At 38.9% G+C, this 16,995-nt stretch overlaps 1 protein-coding gene and 2 long non-coding RNA genes across 10 annotated transcripts in view; 1 reads left to right on the top strand and 2 right to left on the bottom strand.

Moving 5' to 3' along the window:
• Nucleotides 1-16,995, top strand: part of LOC145976065 (uncharacterized) — a 204,189-nt gene that overhangs the window by 5,159 nt on the left and 182,035 nt on the right. The gene's annotated exons all lie outside the window — the stretch shown is intronic.
• LOC145975440 (uncharacterized) lies at nucleotides 1,753-2,304 on the bottom strand. The gene is made up of 2 exons (XM_083105930.1): nucleotides 2,246-2,304; nucleotides 1,753-2,200 (listed from the first exon to the last, which is right to left on the bottom strand). The coding sequence occupies exons 1-2, from the start codon at nucleotides 2,302-2,304 to the stop codon at nucleotides 1,846-1,848; spliced, it is 414 nt and encodes a 137-aa protein (XP_082962056.1). The 3' UTR covers nucleotides 1,753-1,845.
• The window catches only part of LOC145976067 (uncharacterized), a 143,215-nt gene continuing 130,256 nt past the window's right edge, over nucleotides 4,037-16,995 (bottom strand). For all 4 annotated transcript variants that reach the window (XR_014440176.1, XR_014440177.1, XR_014440179.1 and 1 more), the window contains 2 exons: nucleotides 4,467-4,825; nucleotides 4,037-4,226 (listed from right to left, as the gene is read on the bottom strand). This is a non-coding gene — a long non-coding RNA (uncharacterized LOC145976067). The remainder of the gene's footprint in view (nucleotides 4,227-4,466; nucleotides 4,826-16,995) is intronic.

Genomic DNA, 16,995 nt, shown 5'->3' with positions numbered 1-16,995 from the left:
TCGATGTTTAGCAACCAATAAACGGATCACTCAAAGAGGGCTTTTACCGTAAAGCGCTGGGTGCTTCGTCGACGTTCCTTCCTGCATCGCGCACAAACACACGCGTGCCAGGACACCCACACATTGTGTGTGTACGCGTGCGTTTAACGGTGCCTAGCGCCCAAGTACGGCGCTTTTATGGCGCAAAGTAAACGCATTTATAGAGCTAGCAGCGGCGCGTCGCGCCGACGTAACCTCGCGGCTGACCATTTAACGTCGCTTTTATGATAATGTTATCAATAGCTGGATCTTCTTTCTCCTCTCTTTTACACATTACGCCCCTCTCCCTTTCTATCGCGGTACTTATCGCTTATCAGAGTTTATCGTACACCTGTATTGCGCCGAGAGTGCCACTCGGAGAAATCTTTGGCGTTAATTGGACACGCAGATCGCATTATAATGGTGGATCGCTCGGTAGACAAAAATGCACCTGGCGCGAGAATTATTTAACCAAATAATATCGCGAGAGAACCGAATACATACGAAGAATATGTTGATGGCTGTTTCAAATGAGCATGATCTATTTTATTTTTTAAATCGTATTTTATAATGGATTTATTATTTTATTCTATTGAAAGTACGAGAGTTGAAAAGAATTGGCAGGATTTCTGTAAAATATAGCGAAAATATTTATAATCGAAAAACTTATTATATAAAGTCTAGGATAATAAATTAAGATTTCTTTATTTTGAGATAGAAATTATATATTGAGTATCAAATATCGCAGAAACAAATTCTATTCGATTCAATTTAATTCATCTATTTTTTTCAAAATATTCTGTTTATTCCAAAATAATTATGTAACGTAATTTTTTGAAATGAAAAAATATTTCTATTGTGACACTCTATTCTTATATTTTCAATTTTTACATCAAGATAGGCATTAAATAGTTTTGTTTTTTTTTTTGCATTTATTGATAACGGCCGATAAATATGGTTAAAGGAATCGAGGAAAATATTAAAGAGAGCTAGAAGACAAGAGTAGGTAGGTGCTCTTAAAGATGCTCTTATATTGTCATTGGCAGCGTAATGTCACTCGCAGCGCCTTCATAATTCTTTTCACGAGTGGAGAAACAGTTGTGGCGGCTGGCGGAAAGTGCCTTCAAGTGGAAGCCGCGATTTTGGCCTCATTTTTCGTTCGCCTTTTATATCTTTGCGTCCAACTTCTTATCCTTAAGCGACCACATAATTTTCTTTTTCATATTTAAAAAATTTTTTTTATTATTATGTTGAAAATTATATTGCTAACATTATTAAAAAAGATATCAAATATTTCGATACATTTTCTTTGGCAATTAATGAGTTTTGAATGATTATTTCATCATCATTTGATATGTTGCAATTATCCTTATTTTGTATTGTTAAATATTATTAATTATTAGTATAAAACTTTTTTAAAAAATTTAAAAAGAATATCAACAATAAACAGCGACAAAAATACTTTATTAATTTATCGAAGAAGAGATACACTAATCTCTCTTGTATTGACTTTTAAATTATTCGCGACGACATGACTCAATATTTGTACAAAGTTACACGCTTTCTACACGAGAGAAGTTAATAAAAACTCGTAGATTCTATTCGCCTCGCGTTGTCGTCAAAATGGAAGTCACACGAGTCGCGTGTGTCTCCTCTCTCCCCGTAATACCTCACCACCATTGTCAGTCGTACGCGAGCTCCCTCGGAATCCCAGAAAGCATAGAAAAAGCTGGACCATTGTGGTGCGAATCGGAGATGTTTCCTGGAGAGATACTTCCGAGGAAGGAGAATGGATAGGGAGCGGCAAACGAGGTCGTCGAGGGGGGGTTAGTAGAGGGTGGAATATACGAAATAGCCGGACATCCACCAGCGACGACGGTGAACTCTGGTGACCGGTGGGCAGTGGCCTTGACGTATATACGCGTGCAGGGGTGGAAAAGTCGGAGTCTCGGGTACATCGACAACGCCTCGCGCGCGCGTGTATGTCGTGCCCAGGACACGCCGGATTTCGGGGTGGCGAGGGGTTAGGGGAGACAGAATCCTTGAAAAGCCGAGACCAGAACGCCATTGGCCGTCGACGGAGCCCTGCATCCCCCTGCTAGGCCAATCCTGCCGCGAGCTGATAACGGTGGCGGTTCTTCTCTCCGCCTTCCGTCTCCTCAAGACGCTAGGATTTCGCGCACTATATCAAAGAGGCGTATGTATGTATGTATACATATATACATACCTATCGGCGAGTATATCGTGTCTGCATTCCACCGTCGCTCTTCCACAAAGATCGACCATCTTCTTTTTCCCGGGGCTGAGAAAATTTCCTTGCTCGCGTCCTGGCTCGTTCCCTACCGGTGGATGCTGCAGATCGTTCGCTCGTTCGTTTCTCGATTCGTTCGTTTTTTATATCGGCCACCGACAGCTCGGAATTATTCGCGTCGCGTTAACTCGAAAATTCGGCCAGACGAGTTTATTCTAAGATGAGAAGAGAGAGAAAAGAAAGAGAAAGGTAGAGAACGAGATTTAAGACGGAATAAATTCGTGAGATATTGTAGCTTTTTGATGTCCGCGATTCTGATTGCTGACATAATGAGACCGCGTGCTTAGATTAGCATATTTCTGGGAAAAGTTTGCCAAAGTAGGAAAAAATTACAAAATCTGTAGATTACAAAGAAAAGTTGACGCAAAATAAAAAATTGTTACCCTTTTTTCCGATCATATATATTTGATTTATCACTTAAAAAAATTTAAAGTTGAGGAAAGAAAATGTCACCTATAAAATGAATAAAAAATATTCTTATATATTAAATATTATTCTATGTAAAATATCTTATCTGAAATATTATTAAAAAATATTCCTATTTTATTTTCATTTTCTATTTTAAAATATTTTTAGTTTCCAAATAAAATTCAAAGGAGAATAAAAATTAAAAGAATTTGCTTAAAATATAAGATTTTAAGTTTTTTTTAAATATTTTTTTATTACTGAACATAAATAGTTAAAATATGAAATAATTTTTTATATATTTTTAATATAATGATTTTTAATCAAATAATTTTTCTCGAATTAAAACGTTTTATGAACAGCGAATAAAGTATTTTTGAGAAAAGCATACGGAAAGAAGTCTTGCTTGAAGTAAAGATCTCTATCTTGTCAAATGTATGAGGCAGGTGCCGATCTTAATGCGCTCTTAATTCTTTCTTCGCCTGTGCGCAAATAATAGGGAGGAGAGGACTATGAAGAGAGGATTATTTTACGGAAATGCACGATTATTCTCTCGATAATAAGCAAAAAAAAAATATATATATATATATGATATTTTATCCAAAAAAAAATCATTTCTATTTATTTCTCTATAAATATCTCGCTTATTCTTTCGCATCACAATCGAATTTTTCGCATAAAAATTATTCACATTATTTTATCTCCCTCGGATTTGAAAAAGAAACATTATCAATCTTTGAAAATAAATTATGTTACTTATATAGGAAAGATTATCTTAGGATGCCATTAACAGGATTGAATTTCTACAGATACTTTATTATCTCTCGAAGGTTTAATTACAAATGTTACATTTCATAGCTTGAATAATACAAAATAGAAAGTTAAAAAATCGCATTGTGAATTTATATTTTTGCGTACAGATTCTGTTCTCCGGAACGTTGGCGGCTCTTTTCATTCGTGACTCGTGTGCGAGGTACATGGTAAGTGGTTTAATAGGGCTGCGTTCGTCTGACAAGATAGAGGGTGACGATAAGGGTTCCTCCTCATCGGGGGCTTCTTAAGGAAGAAGGAGGAGGGTGCGTGACCGTAAGGAACGCCGCGTGACGCGTGTAATAACCGTAGCCGCGGCCTCTCCGCACGCAGCCTGCACCCGGGGACTAAGTGTATACTTATTCGCGTATATACTTACATGCTGCCCCAGGTTGCACGGCAGGTGCCGCCGAGGATTCTAAAACGATCATATCGGCGAAAGGGGAGCCGACCAGGTCCGTAGCTACCGCGAAATAAATAATGACAAGCAAGAATAAACAAAGTAATGTATTTCAAGTCATTTTCTCTTCGTGTAAAGAGAGATAAAATATGCACAAAAAAGTAGAATCCTTAAAACACTCATCTTGATACAATTTTTCATTTACAATGTATTATTATAATATAGAGTTGTAATAAAACATGTTTGTATAGTTTGAAAAATTTTTAAATTTCGTGCTGTGATCTGAAAAATATGTTATATTAATATTTATATACTAATAGTTTGTATAGTATATTAATATTCTTATTTTTGATGATAGTAAGAGATTATATAGGAATCTGAAAGTTTTTGAAATTAACAAAAATATAAAGTGGAATTTATCCAATTTATCTAAAAAATTTCTAAATACGCTGCTGTAGAAATGAAGGAGGAAGGGGAGGTTCTTTGATGCCGACCACCGTTGCCGACTAGCGTTAATATTACCTTTTTATCCTCCTCTTGATTAATGTTCCGAAGCTGACTTGTTTTTGGCGGCATTTTTCATCAACGCGCGGAAGTACGCAGTCCAATTAATTTGATTGGCGGATTAGCGAGTCCGCTGTGGTTATCGCTTAAGGATCATGGGTTTTTTGTTGCAAGATAAGAGCTCTCAGTGAGTTGGAACATTTATTTCTTGCTCGAGCGCGAGATATTTCGCTAAACTCGATCATGGAACAGAAGTTGCACGAAGAATAAATTCGTTTCTCGAAGTTAAGAATATTCTTCTCAAGTTAAGAATATTTGCAGTTCCCTCCTGATTATCGTCTTCCCGGCTTTCCTTCGTTTCATGACTGCTATCTCTCCTAAAACAGAAATTTAAGCGATCACGTTTAAATAGTTAAATGCGAAATGAAAATTTCGCAAAAGTTGTATTTGTAAAATGACTCAATCGCGTTTTTATGAAATACATATTTGAATGCTCGCTTATATTATTTGATATCAAGAAAAGGGAAAAATAGAAAGATGTCGACATAATTTCGCTATTTTTCTAAGAAAGATCATGTGCGTATCTCAGATCTTTATTATATCTCAGATTCTCCGTTTTAAGCTATATTTTCTTAGCTGCTTTTTTAGGAAAATGCTTTTGAGGAAAACATCATGATTTGGAGACGGAAGCGGAATGCACGAGTTACGGTAGAATGACGATAGAGTAGCAACGATAACGTATTGTCGCGTTCGGTTTCGCGTAAATCGGCCTGGATATTTTACGGCAGCGCGAGCAGATTACAGGCTCAATTAGCATGAGGACTACATAATTAATAACTTGATTAATGCGCCGAAGCGGAACGTCTGTCCATTCGTGCCCGTTCAGGTTTGAGCTGCCGCGAATCGCCGAGTCGTGGGTATCTCGCGTTTGCGCCAGCAGTCGATTGCGTCGTAATCGATTGCCGCGTCGTATAATATCACTGGCGATCGCTTATGCTTACCGCTCATCGCATCGGCACGGCTCGCTTACGTTTATGTGTATTTAGGCTTGTCGCCGCGAGGCAAAACTAATTAACGCGTCATTTCAAATTCCGGATGGGAAGTTGGATCGGCTGGCGACCGCCTCGCGCATCGGTTAGCCATTAATTCCGGTCAATTGTCAGGTATCCTGTCGAGAATCTGGCAATATTGAATGTTATGTGGCAATCGGTCATAGATGTCTATCTGTCGAGCGTTTCGAATTCTCGAAATGACGATTGCGAGAGATGAATCGCTTACGAACGCGTGTTTTTTTTTTTCAGATTTTAGCAAGTACGACAATTTTGACAATTTAATTACCTAATTTTAGCGAATAAAAAATGAGAAAGAAAGATAAATGTTCCTAGGAAATTTTGCAATATTTTTTAGAAATTTAATGGATATAAATATAGTCTCATCTAAATGTTAATTATCTTCTCTCGAAACCTCGTGAGAGTCAAGGTGATCTCGTTTTTATAAGACCGTGGTTCGAATCGAACATCATGGTCGTGCCTTATGTTCTTTTCCAAACATCGCTTTTTTCCTAATGTACTCGCGGTAGATGGCGAATTAGAAAAACGAGCTACTTCCGTATACAGGTAGTTGGTGGTGTATATCGAACATTTATCAGCGGCAAAGACGGGGAGGCTGATCTCGAAAGACAAGCGCGATTGAGTTACGTTGATTTTATTCCGCATTATTCAACCCGGGCATCGCTCCTTAGCCGAATCAGTTTTATTTTCCGGATTGCCGATATATACGTGCGTCGAACGGCAGCTCGCTGGCTGGCTGGCTGACTGGTTGGTTGGTTGGTTGGCTGACTGGTTGCTCGGTTGGTTGGTTGGTTGGTTCGTTGGTTGGCTGGTTGGCTGGCTGACTTGCTGGCACGCTGGGATTAACGTCATTGCGGTTTTTAAGCAGGCAATTTCCTAATTCGGTGCCCGGGGATCCCTGATTTATCGCGCTTTTGCCAGTTATTCCGTACTGCTGGTGATTTACGACGGAGTTCCGTCCCCGCCCCGCTACTTCTTCGCCGCGGTCTCTTCTTCCTCTTCCGCTTCTTCTGCTGTTGCGACCGACAGCGGCCTGTCCTTTTCTTCTCGCTCGTATACTCGACCGAGTTCAGAGGGTGCATCTCGACAAAATTGTACCACGTAGAGTTCGATTACTTTATTTTAGAAATGATGTATGGAATATTTTTAACTTGAAATGAATGGAATTGAAATTGAGATTGCATAAAAATTGATTTGAGAATTTTGTTTCCAAAATTATCGTATAATAATATAACGATCTGTAGTTTTCTTGTAATATCCTAAATGCGAAATTTATTTTCTTATAATTTATTATCTTATAATTTATAAATTTAATAATTTATTTATTATAATTTTCCTTAAATTTATCTATTTTATGATATATGTAATATATATGTGTATGTAAATAGGAAATAATTTTTGGTATTCTACGTAACACTTCCATTTTTAGGTAATCTTTAAATCTCTCTCTCTCTCTTTCTCTTTCAGAAACTACACTAAAGATTATTTATTTCTCTGCGAGATTAGATCGAGCCAAGTTCATGTTTTTAATTGCGAGTAGGATTAATTAATTACTACAATAATAGAAATTCTTCTCTCTTTTTCCACTCGTTTATTAAAAGGAGCATTTACATGTAAAAACGTGAATTTTTTTTTTCCGTACGCGATGCACCGCGTTTACGTGTTAGGACAAACAACATTACCGTTACTTGCGAGCTAATTGGATAAGTAATTGGAGGTAGTTACAGGAGAAGGCGCCACGTCGGCCGTGCGAAATTTCTGATAAATCATAGGAAGAGTAATGTTTCGGAAGAATGCAGTCTATCTCGCGATTAGGCGATGCAACATGTAGCAACATAACGATAAGATGCAATCCACCATCGTTACACAACAATTAGTTATAGCGTGGCATACGCCGCTGTCTTCAATGCTATCTCGGTCCCTTGCCGCGCATCCATTTTTAATCAGAGGTTCAGAAGGTTGCCGAGAGAGAGACTCGCCGATACGCGTACAGCCTCTTCGGGGTTTTTGCCCCCTTGGTCGTCAGCGAATACGACGTTCAACGAGTTCAATGTACGACGTGCGTTTACCGAACGCGCGGACTTTCCAGTGCGTGTCTATGCGCGCGTCCACGTGTGGAGTCCTCAAGCGAATCGTATGGGAAGTCTTCTCCTTCCGAGGGGAATTATAAACGGCGGATCTTGCAAGAGAGTGCGCGCCCGCTCGATAATTAGTCGTAATCAGCGTTTAATCGCGGCGAAGCGCGGCGCAATCAATGCTTTCTCATCAAACCGCCGTACGTAGTCCTCACACATGACCGATATGCAACACGCAAGACACGAAAATGCCAATTCTGCCGTCTATTTTCATAGGGAAGAAATATACAAGTACAATGCTGAACTCATCGATCATTAATTTGTCCAAATAATAATCGATAATATTTTGCCAGCGGTATTTTAATAGAGATAAAAAAGCGCGCTTTGGTTTAAAAATGGGGTCAAATAACACGCGTTGTGCGAGTCAGTAGGATTCGAAGTGACCGCGCGCGATTTTTGTGACTTCCCGGCTGTCTTTTTCGAGTAAACATCGAATCCAATGTATAGGCTGTAAACTATGTGTTTCACACGCCTCAGATATTTCACGTTTCTCTCTCGTCGTCGGCGAAAGTATATTTTTTCGCGACTCGGTAAAATGACGGGGCTCGATCCGTTCATCGTTCCTTTGTTATCGTTGAGAGAAAGAACGTCGAAACTGTTGTTTCTCTCCGCGCAAAAACAGGGAGAGATGCGAGAGATGGAGGCGATTCACGGTGGATTGATCATCGCGCGAAAACAAGAGCGGCTTGTTTTCGCGGCAGGCAAACTTGATCGGTTTGCGTGCCGCGGAATACCGTGTGCGAGTTAAAAAAAAAAAAGAAAACATATCTGAAAAAAAATAGTCCATCCGGCGACTTTATATGCAATGAAAAATGCAATAAACGATAACGAACGATTGAAGAGGAGATTACTGAGCTCTGTTAAAAATGTGTAAACTTAACAAATTCATTCGTTTAATTCATACCTTTATTCATATTTTTATTTAATAACAAATTTTATCGTATTTTATTTCTATAAATATATATCCCTCTGTTTAAAAAAGCATATTATTTATCTATATTGTACAAAATGTAATAATTAATAATGGTTTTAATATGATAATAGTTTATTTAAAAGAAAGATTTTGTGACAGATAGATGTATATACGGGCCACAATAGAATAGAGTCTCTAGAATAGAATAATTTCTCGGATGTTTCCTAACAAAATAGATAGTCGCATGTATTTACACAAATCAGACAAGCTCGCGCTCATTAGGATACTCTCGGGAGGCCACCCTCTTTCCGCGGATTCTCCCACGTTGACGTTACTAAATGTATTTGTGCGTTACAGAGGAGGGTGGCGAGGGTGGAGCAAAATGCAAGAGCCGGAGAAGGGCTCGGTAGAAGATGTTAGAGGGAGAGAGAGAGCCCTCGATCGTTTCGAGGTTAACGAGGAGGGCTGTGATTCGGAGGGATGGGACGATCAGAAGGTGGATGTAGCTGGCGGGTTGCTGTAGTCGTGGATAATGGCGGAGGCGACCAAGTCAACGATAATGGCAGCCCTAGGGACATCGTCCGGATCGGTCTCTGCGAGGAAACATTCGTTAGCGACCTCCTAACTGTCCCGAATCATCGCGGTCGCGCTTATGAATTCCGTCAGGAAGTCCAACCATCATCCTTCATATCATCCTTCATATCATCCTTCAGCCGACCGTTCCGGTTCTTTCGCGATTAATTATATATATCCTCGCGCTAATTGACTGCTCGCTGGATGGCTTTATTTATGAATTCTGCGGTCAGTCATGCGTGGGGAAAATTAGAGACTTGTTAAAGTGAGAATTAAATATATCGAATTGTCTGTAGATGTAAATAAACACTTAGGAAAGATATAATAAGATGAAAATTAAAATAATAATCACAAAATTTTTTTTCTTAAGAGAAAAATCAATAACATATTTTATTTTTTTTAGATTAATTTTACACATATTAATTATTTTAATACATAATAAATATTCAGTAATTTAACGTGCCATACATATTGGACGATCATAAATATCACAAAATTATTACAATGAATATTGCGTTTCTGGAAGATTAATGCACACAATTATACAAGGATATCTGTTAAAGAATCTCTTCACTTAACTCAAGCATATAATATATTCGCATCACGTGCGACTTTCAATTAATTGCACTCGTAAGTGATGTTTCCGCTCGTGGCACGCATAGCAGTGTAATGAACAATTTTTGAGAAACGTCATTAATGCGTAGATATCGTAGCAGCATAGAGTTGACATTACGACGAGATGTAACTATTTCTTCGTTTTCCTTTGCTCCGCTCGTTGCCAGCTGTATCGCGCACGGTTGTACTTTTATCTATACATCTACCTACCGATGGACGTTATCGCCGTCGCCATTAGTTACTCCACGCATTGTAACAATTTTATAGAGAACCCTTGCGGCTGTGCAAACCACCTCGGTGGCGGCCTTGCGTGTTGGAAGACGATAGTCGTCACAGTGACTGTTATATCAAACGGGGTCGAGATTGCGATAACGACTGGAACATACGTCGGATACACGGTTTACATACGTACAGTACATACATAGCGCCGTACTTAGCGTGAACGTACCTTTCCATTACGCAGACTCGGAGACACATTATCGTTTCTTTATGTACTCGTTTCTTTTTTTCCTTTCAAAGTCGTTGGTCATACTTACCACTGCAATGCCGTTGAAATCTTGGTCAATATTACGCAAGTTTCGAAAATTTTGTTATTTATTTCCGTTTTAGAATTTTTTTCATCACACTTACTTATTTAAATCATTGATATCAAAGTAATTAATTTTATTGAAAATAGAAAAATTATTTATAATGTAAAAATTATTTACCGAACAAAATTATAATTTCTATGTCAAGTAAAATTTTGTGCATACATCTTGTATCTGCGAATTGACCCTTGCAAAAAAGGAAAACCGAAGTTTCTTCGTTTTATAATTGTTTATAAAAGACATTAATTTTATTTTCACAATCATAAAATCAAATTAAAACGCTCAAAAGGAGAAACTCTCTCAAATCTAAATTCTACCTATAGAAGAAATATTTCCTATCAGGCGGGAAATATATATATTTTAGCTCTCGTATAATATCTCAAAGACGGAAATTATATATTTTTCAAAGGACGTGAATATCGGCTTGATTTGCCTGCGAGGCGTGATATAGCTGTCAACGTACGTGTTGCAGGCTTTCCATCATCAGCAATATGCGACAACTTTGATCGTTCATACGTATATGACTGTATGTATATAAGATCTGCGTAAACGGTCCTAAACTTTCCACACACGCATGATTCTTCGACGTCGACACGAAAGCGTTGGAAGGGAAGTTCTGATTTCGTGTACACCTGTGCGTGGTTCGAGCTAATCTCAGTCCAACGCTAGCCACTTGGCGTTTCCTACTTCGTGCATACTCGTGTAGATTGGCCTTTTGTTCCCTTCCTAGAGATGGACTCGATCCGAACGTTTAGCCTTCTTGATTTGATCAATTATAATCTGAATATTATAATATACACTGAAATTTAACTTAGCAATTAGAAAATTTTTTAAATTTTGTTTTATAACATTTTTATTTTTTAATTTTTATTTTTTTAAATTTTTAAAATATCTTAACATATTTTTTAAAATGCAAACTGCAAGAAAAAATGCAAAGTAATAACAATGTTACGTGGTGATACTGTAATTATTTACACTTTAATATGCACATATTTACAATTAAGTATGTACATATTTTTTAATTATATGGAGGAGAAATCTAATAATTATCAGTGTTATCTTGTGACATATATAATGTGCTAGATTATCGTAGTTTCGTCCAGTAAGCAATTCTATTATAATTTCTCGAGTTTGAAAATCGCACGCGAAAAGGTTCGCTCCATTCCTAGCCTTCACCCCCTATTGTCCACCCCTCTTTCTCTCGCAAGACCACCGTTCTAAATGATTAATTACCGATCTCCATCGCGCGGAGGGATCCCACGTATATACGTACGAAAGGGGGGTTGTCGGGCGGCCTTAAAGTAAGCTCATTTCTAAAACGGATATTCCGTGTTCCGCGTGCCACGGAACAGTATTCGGTGCCCCCGACGTCGCGCTGCCACTTTGCCGCTCGCCTCTATCGCGCACGGGGGTTGCGTAAGTGCAGCTATGAGGGATGACGGGGTAAGGTCGTCGTAAGGGGTCGCTTGCAGGCCCGGGTTGTTTCAGCTCGCGTGGCTCTACGGTTGGCGCAGCGCCGTTTCGCAGTAGAGAGATCGCGAGATACCGTCGCTGGCCGGCGTAAATGAAATGTGGTACGTGCCAGAAAAAAAAGTTTGTACTTTGTTCCCCCTTCCGCTGATTGATGGGGCGCAAAGTTTCCGTGCGCGCCGGGGAAACGGGAGAGACGCATCGTTCTCTTGCAAAGAGGCAGGAAATTCACGAAAGCAGAATCTTAATAACAATCTCGTATAATTTATTATATATTCAATATATATATAAAAAATAGAATATACATATGTGTGTGGAAAAGTTTCCACCTGTATTAGTGGAATTTGATAAATTCTCATTGAGAAAAAAAAGTTGATAACGAGGAGAGATTTGAGAATATTAAATATAACATATATTGCAAAACTGTTCTTTATTTTCTCTTTTTCGTGTATTATATTAAAAAAAGTCTTTTGTCAAGTGGGAGGACTGGGATATCTGTTACATTAAAATGTTCATCCGGATATCGATAATCATGGCGAGTAAGAACGAGGATTTTTTGAAGGTGGCGCCGATAAAAATATGTTAATCGGCGACGATAAAACGCAGCGGCATCCCTTTCGCGGTAATGACGCGATACAATATGCGCCATCACGACTACGTGAAATAATCCCGATAAAACGAGCCGTGAAATCTCCTAACCGAGACAAATCCGGGCAGATTACGGAAATCGCGAATAACTTCATCGGAGGTGGTCCATCCGATAATCAGATCCATTCGCGGCAGCGGCGAGAGAGGAGACTGTGAGAAAAAGAAAGAGAAGAGAACGAAAGAGAGAGAGAAAGAGAGAGATCGCGTCCGGGCTTTCGGAATCCTCTCGAGAGAAGGTGACGATTCTCTCTTTCCTCGATACCTCGCCGCTCGTTCTCTCTCTTCTGACGTTCGTCCGGCTGCGTCTCTGTGTGCACGTTTTCGTGCGATACGCCGTGTTATCGTTTGCATTGCAAATGTGCAACCCACTCCGCCCACAGTCAGACACACCGGAGAACGACGCCGGAGCGTGCAACGTTTTACGGTGAAATCGGCCGCGTGTGCGAGTTCGATGCTATATCGAGGCCCGCGTCTCGGATGAATCACGGCACGAGACAACCCTAACGACGCGACTCGCGGAGAATGGATGGATTTACGCCGAGCGTTGCTTTTTCGAAGCGTCTTAGCTTGCTTCGATATTAATGAGATGCATTGTACGAGATTAATTCTTGAACGTAGCAACGGAATTGCGAGGACTTTGCAAACATTTTATTCTAAATATTTTTTACTTTGAAGCGATATAAATCCTTTAGAATGAGAATTTGTAAATTTAAAAATATTTTTTAGTACGTACATTTTCTCCTCATAATTCTTTTTTATTTTAAAATTGAGATATTGTGTCTCGGGGATCATTCGATGTATCATATTATTACATAAAAACAATTGAGGTATTAAAAAGCACACACATACAAAATATAATGCAATAACTAAATAACGTAAAAGAGATGTTATAATTAAAGTTATATATGTTATAATTAATTCAATGATAATAAAAATTTTCTCATCTAACTTTTATCGTTAGTATTGCGCTCTTTGGATGAGGGATTATGGTTTGGGATTTTTCTGTAGCATAGAAAGGGCCGAGTCACCCTGTCGCTGGTCACGCTAGTCGATCGCAATGGAGAGAGTACAATGGGTGAAACCCGTAAAGAATTGTTGCAATCTATCATATTATACATCACACTTTTCTATACGTCGCATGCAGTCTTCTCATAAAAGCATCCGGCGAACTATCTGGAGTATACGTTTCTATCTACCCACATTCAAGGAATAGCTAAAGCAAAAACTATTTAGAACAGTATTTTCGTCGTTGTTCTTTGTACTACTTTGCAGGAAAAATTTGCTTCGTTATATATGCGATATTGATGCTTTTACGTTACATTTTTACATATTAACAAACACAAAAGTTAAATATTTTAGGATATTTGTTATATTATTGATTTAGGGCAATTTTTTTCGAAACGAAAGGCGATTCATAAATCATGTAGATATTGTCGATGATTGATGGGAGAAAGGGCGCATATTAGAGAGGACCTCAAGGACGAGCGACACGATCGGTCTATCCTTCGTTAGAAATTCCGTGCAATCATATTCGAGCAAATAATTCGTTAGGGCCTCCTCGAGACTCGTTCGTTAGGATAATTAAAATAAATTCAAATGACTTTCTTGTCTTCTGTCTTTGGCGTCGCCGTCTCGTCTTTCTCCCCTGTATCTATGAGACGGTCCGAGCGCCTTAAATCCGTTGATTAGCGCAAAAATCTGCTTACAAATTAAGCGTGGAGGCTTTCGAACTCTCCGGAGAGGGAAGTCGCTACAGTCGTTCTTTTTTCCGTCACGAGGAAAGGCAACTACCAGCCGGTAGAGAGAGGAAGACGAAGTGGAAAGAGAAACGGAAGAGAGGCTGGGCGAGAGAGGGTGAGCGCTTTTAATATCTTAAGTAAACCCGGCTCAGGATAAAGGAGGAAAAAATAAGTTGCGCCAGACGAGAGTCGTGAACGGTAGAGACTTCGAGGGGGTTACGCGAAAACACGGTCGACGAATTAAAATACTAGCGAACAGGGAGGAGAGATTGCGGAGACAATCTAGAGTTCAAATATTGCAATCGGAAGTAAAAAATTATTTTTCGCAATGAGATGCATTATCTCTTTTTGGATATTTATGATATTTAACGAAAATATTAGGAAAATATACTAATTCATCAGTAAGTTACTTTTGATGATGAGGTTTAATTTTTTAATTTTATATTATTTTCTCTTATATATTCAAGTCTAAGAAGATATTAATTAAAGTTATAAACTTCAATATATAATAATAATAATAATATATAATAATAAATTAAAGTTATAAACTTCAACTAAACTTATGCAAAAGTACATGTCATTTGCAGAAGAGGGAGATTATTTGCATGCGGTGTATCGACGTATTACAAAGCGTGAATTGGCGAGACAACAGCTATCGTTTCTCTCCTTTGTCGCGTACTTTCGGCGACATCCGTTAAAGGTTTCTCGCGTTGCATCTGCAAAAAAAAACGTTCGAGGAACATGAAGAAGTCGGTTCCCGCTCCCTTGAAAGAGCAGAGAGGAAAGAAAGAGCGTTGGTTTCCTTAATGAGAAGTACAGAGTAAAGCTTTCTTTGCGTCTCCTTTTGCCAAACCGCCTCTCGCCCGTCTTACTCCCCCCTCCCCCCCCTCGTCGTCGTTATGCCACCCTCTCTGGGTCGCATCCGCGGAGTGGAGTTGAATCGGATTCGCGGCTTCGAGAGGCCGGGACCGTGTAGACTTTTTTTCCGGGCGACGAGCAGCCGCGCTGAAATGCTTCTTGTGTAAGTAAAAATCTAAAGTGACTACCGAGATCTAAGTTTTAATTAGTTTATCTTGGCCGCGTGGCCATTGAATATTTATGAACCATCGCGGTCGTTCGCTGGCGCGGAGAAAGAGAGGGAGAGAGATAAAGTGAATGGTGAGGGAGGGTGAACGAAGGAGATGGTAAAGGGATCCTTTGGCCACGTTACTAGAGGGGGGGTTTCGGAGGAGACCAGAGGATGTCGCCGGCGAGGGGACGAAGAATGAGATTTCGGCGAGCGTGGAAAGGAACCGGCTGCGGTTGCTGTCATCCCGCGCGAAATTACGATTTTCGCTCTCGACTTCGTCAAAGATACGCCATTCCGCCGGATGTAATTGCGTTCAGAGCATTAAAATCCGTGCGATTCACGCAAAGTAGAGATGCGGAATCGCGGAAATTTACGTCTATTTGTACGGAATTATTAAAATTATCGATTATTTGATAATTTTAATAATTCCGTACAAATAGACGTAAATTTCACATTACCAAATTTTTTAAAAACGACGAATATTTGATTGAAAATTCATATGCTCCGTATAAAATTTAGAGAAATAAATATTCGTGTTATTCTGTATCTCTTAATATATTTTCTTAAATAATCGCGTTTGAATAAAAGTCGTGTAATGTTAAGAAATTTGCTAAAGTGAATAGAAAAACAACTGTATGAGAAGATTATCTCGAAGATTAATTCGACTACAGATTGAATCACTCTTATTCTATCATCGCGTGTAATTCGCGGATTAGTGGCGAGAATCAAGTATGATAAGGCGAATCGGAAATGACGGTGGAAAAAGTCATAGGAAATAAAAGAGGCAAACAGAGGCGGGACGTCCGATGGTCAGGGCGGAACTCTATCTCCGCGAAATTCCAGGGAGGTTTATGGAGGAGGAAGAATCTATAAGTCCATAAATCTACGAGCAGACGGACCAGAGGTAGAGAGAGAAAATCTCCTCGAGAGAAAGAAGGCGGGCGCGGGATCGGTCGCACGAATTTATGGCGGTCTCCGTAAAAAACAGAAGCAGAATGCTGTGGAATTTTTATTTCCAGCCGTTGCCAAGGCATTCCAGGGAACCGTCAGATTAGCAGTATCCTACTTAAGTTCGGGAAATAGATGGTCAATTCATATATTAACTTATCAATTACATATAATTATATATTGATAAGTTTATTTTATAATTTTATGAAGAAACGATGAAATGCAGGATTATCGAGAGATAAAATTATAAGGAGATATTGAAGAATAATATAAATATGTGCTTTATAAAATAATTTTGAAAATATTTATGTAAGCTGCTCTAATAAATTGTAGTCGAAAATATACATAATCTAAAAGAATACATATATTTTACTTTATTTTGTTTAAAAAATATACGTAAGTAGATAATAGATAATAAAATATGATTATTGTGTGCAATCTTCAATAGCAAAAAATTGTTTTCGACTGTCATTTTTCAAATTGAACGTCTGATAAACAATTATACGACGCGTGCGGATCGTTTGCGAAGCCTAAAGGGCGTTAACATCGGCGGCTATGATGGAGAATTATGTGCAAGAAAAATGCGTTCGATTAAATCCTCTGTCGAGCCCCATTTGCGGGTGTCATCGTACTTTCGCGAATATTCGCGACACGTTTATTCACACAGCAGCGCACACGCGCTTAACGCGACTAGAGAGATGCGCGTTACAGATTGTCGATTCATATTTACATTTTAATAACTCGTCTCTTCCACTTTCTCGTCGTCTCTACGTGTTACGC

The sequence above is a fragment of the Camponotus vicinus genome, unplaced genomic scaffold (assembly GCF_025532165.1).
Source record: "Camponotus vicinus isolate PSW18456_S1 unplaced genomic scaffold, iyCamVici1.0 SCAF_8, whole genome shotgun sequence".
Classification (NCBI taxonomy): domain Eukaryota; kingdom Metazoa; phylum Arthropoda; class Insecta; order Hymenoptera; family Formicidae; genus Camponotus; species Camponotus vicinus.
The sequence above is the reverse complement of the archived record's forward strand: the minus strand, read 5'-3'. Positions and strand labels throughout refer to the sequence as shown.

Excerpts from the sequence above, each read along its gene's own strand:
- LOC145975440 (XM_083105930.1), bottom strand. The coding sequence starts at position 2,304 with ATGGTCGATCTTTGTGGAAGAGCGACGGTGGAATGCAGACACGATATA. Across the intron at positions 2,201-2,245 it reads CACGATATACTCGCCGATAG|TGCGCGAAATCCTAGCGTCT; the intron begins GTATGTATATAT and ends TCTTTGATATAG.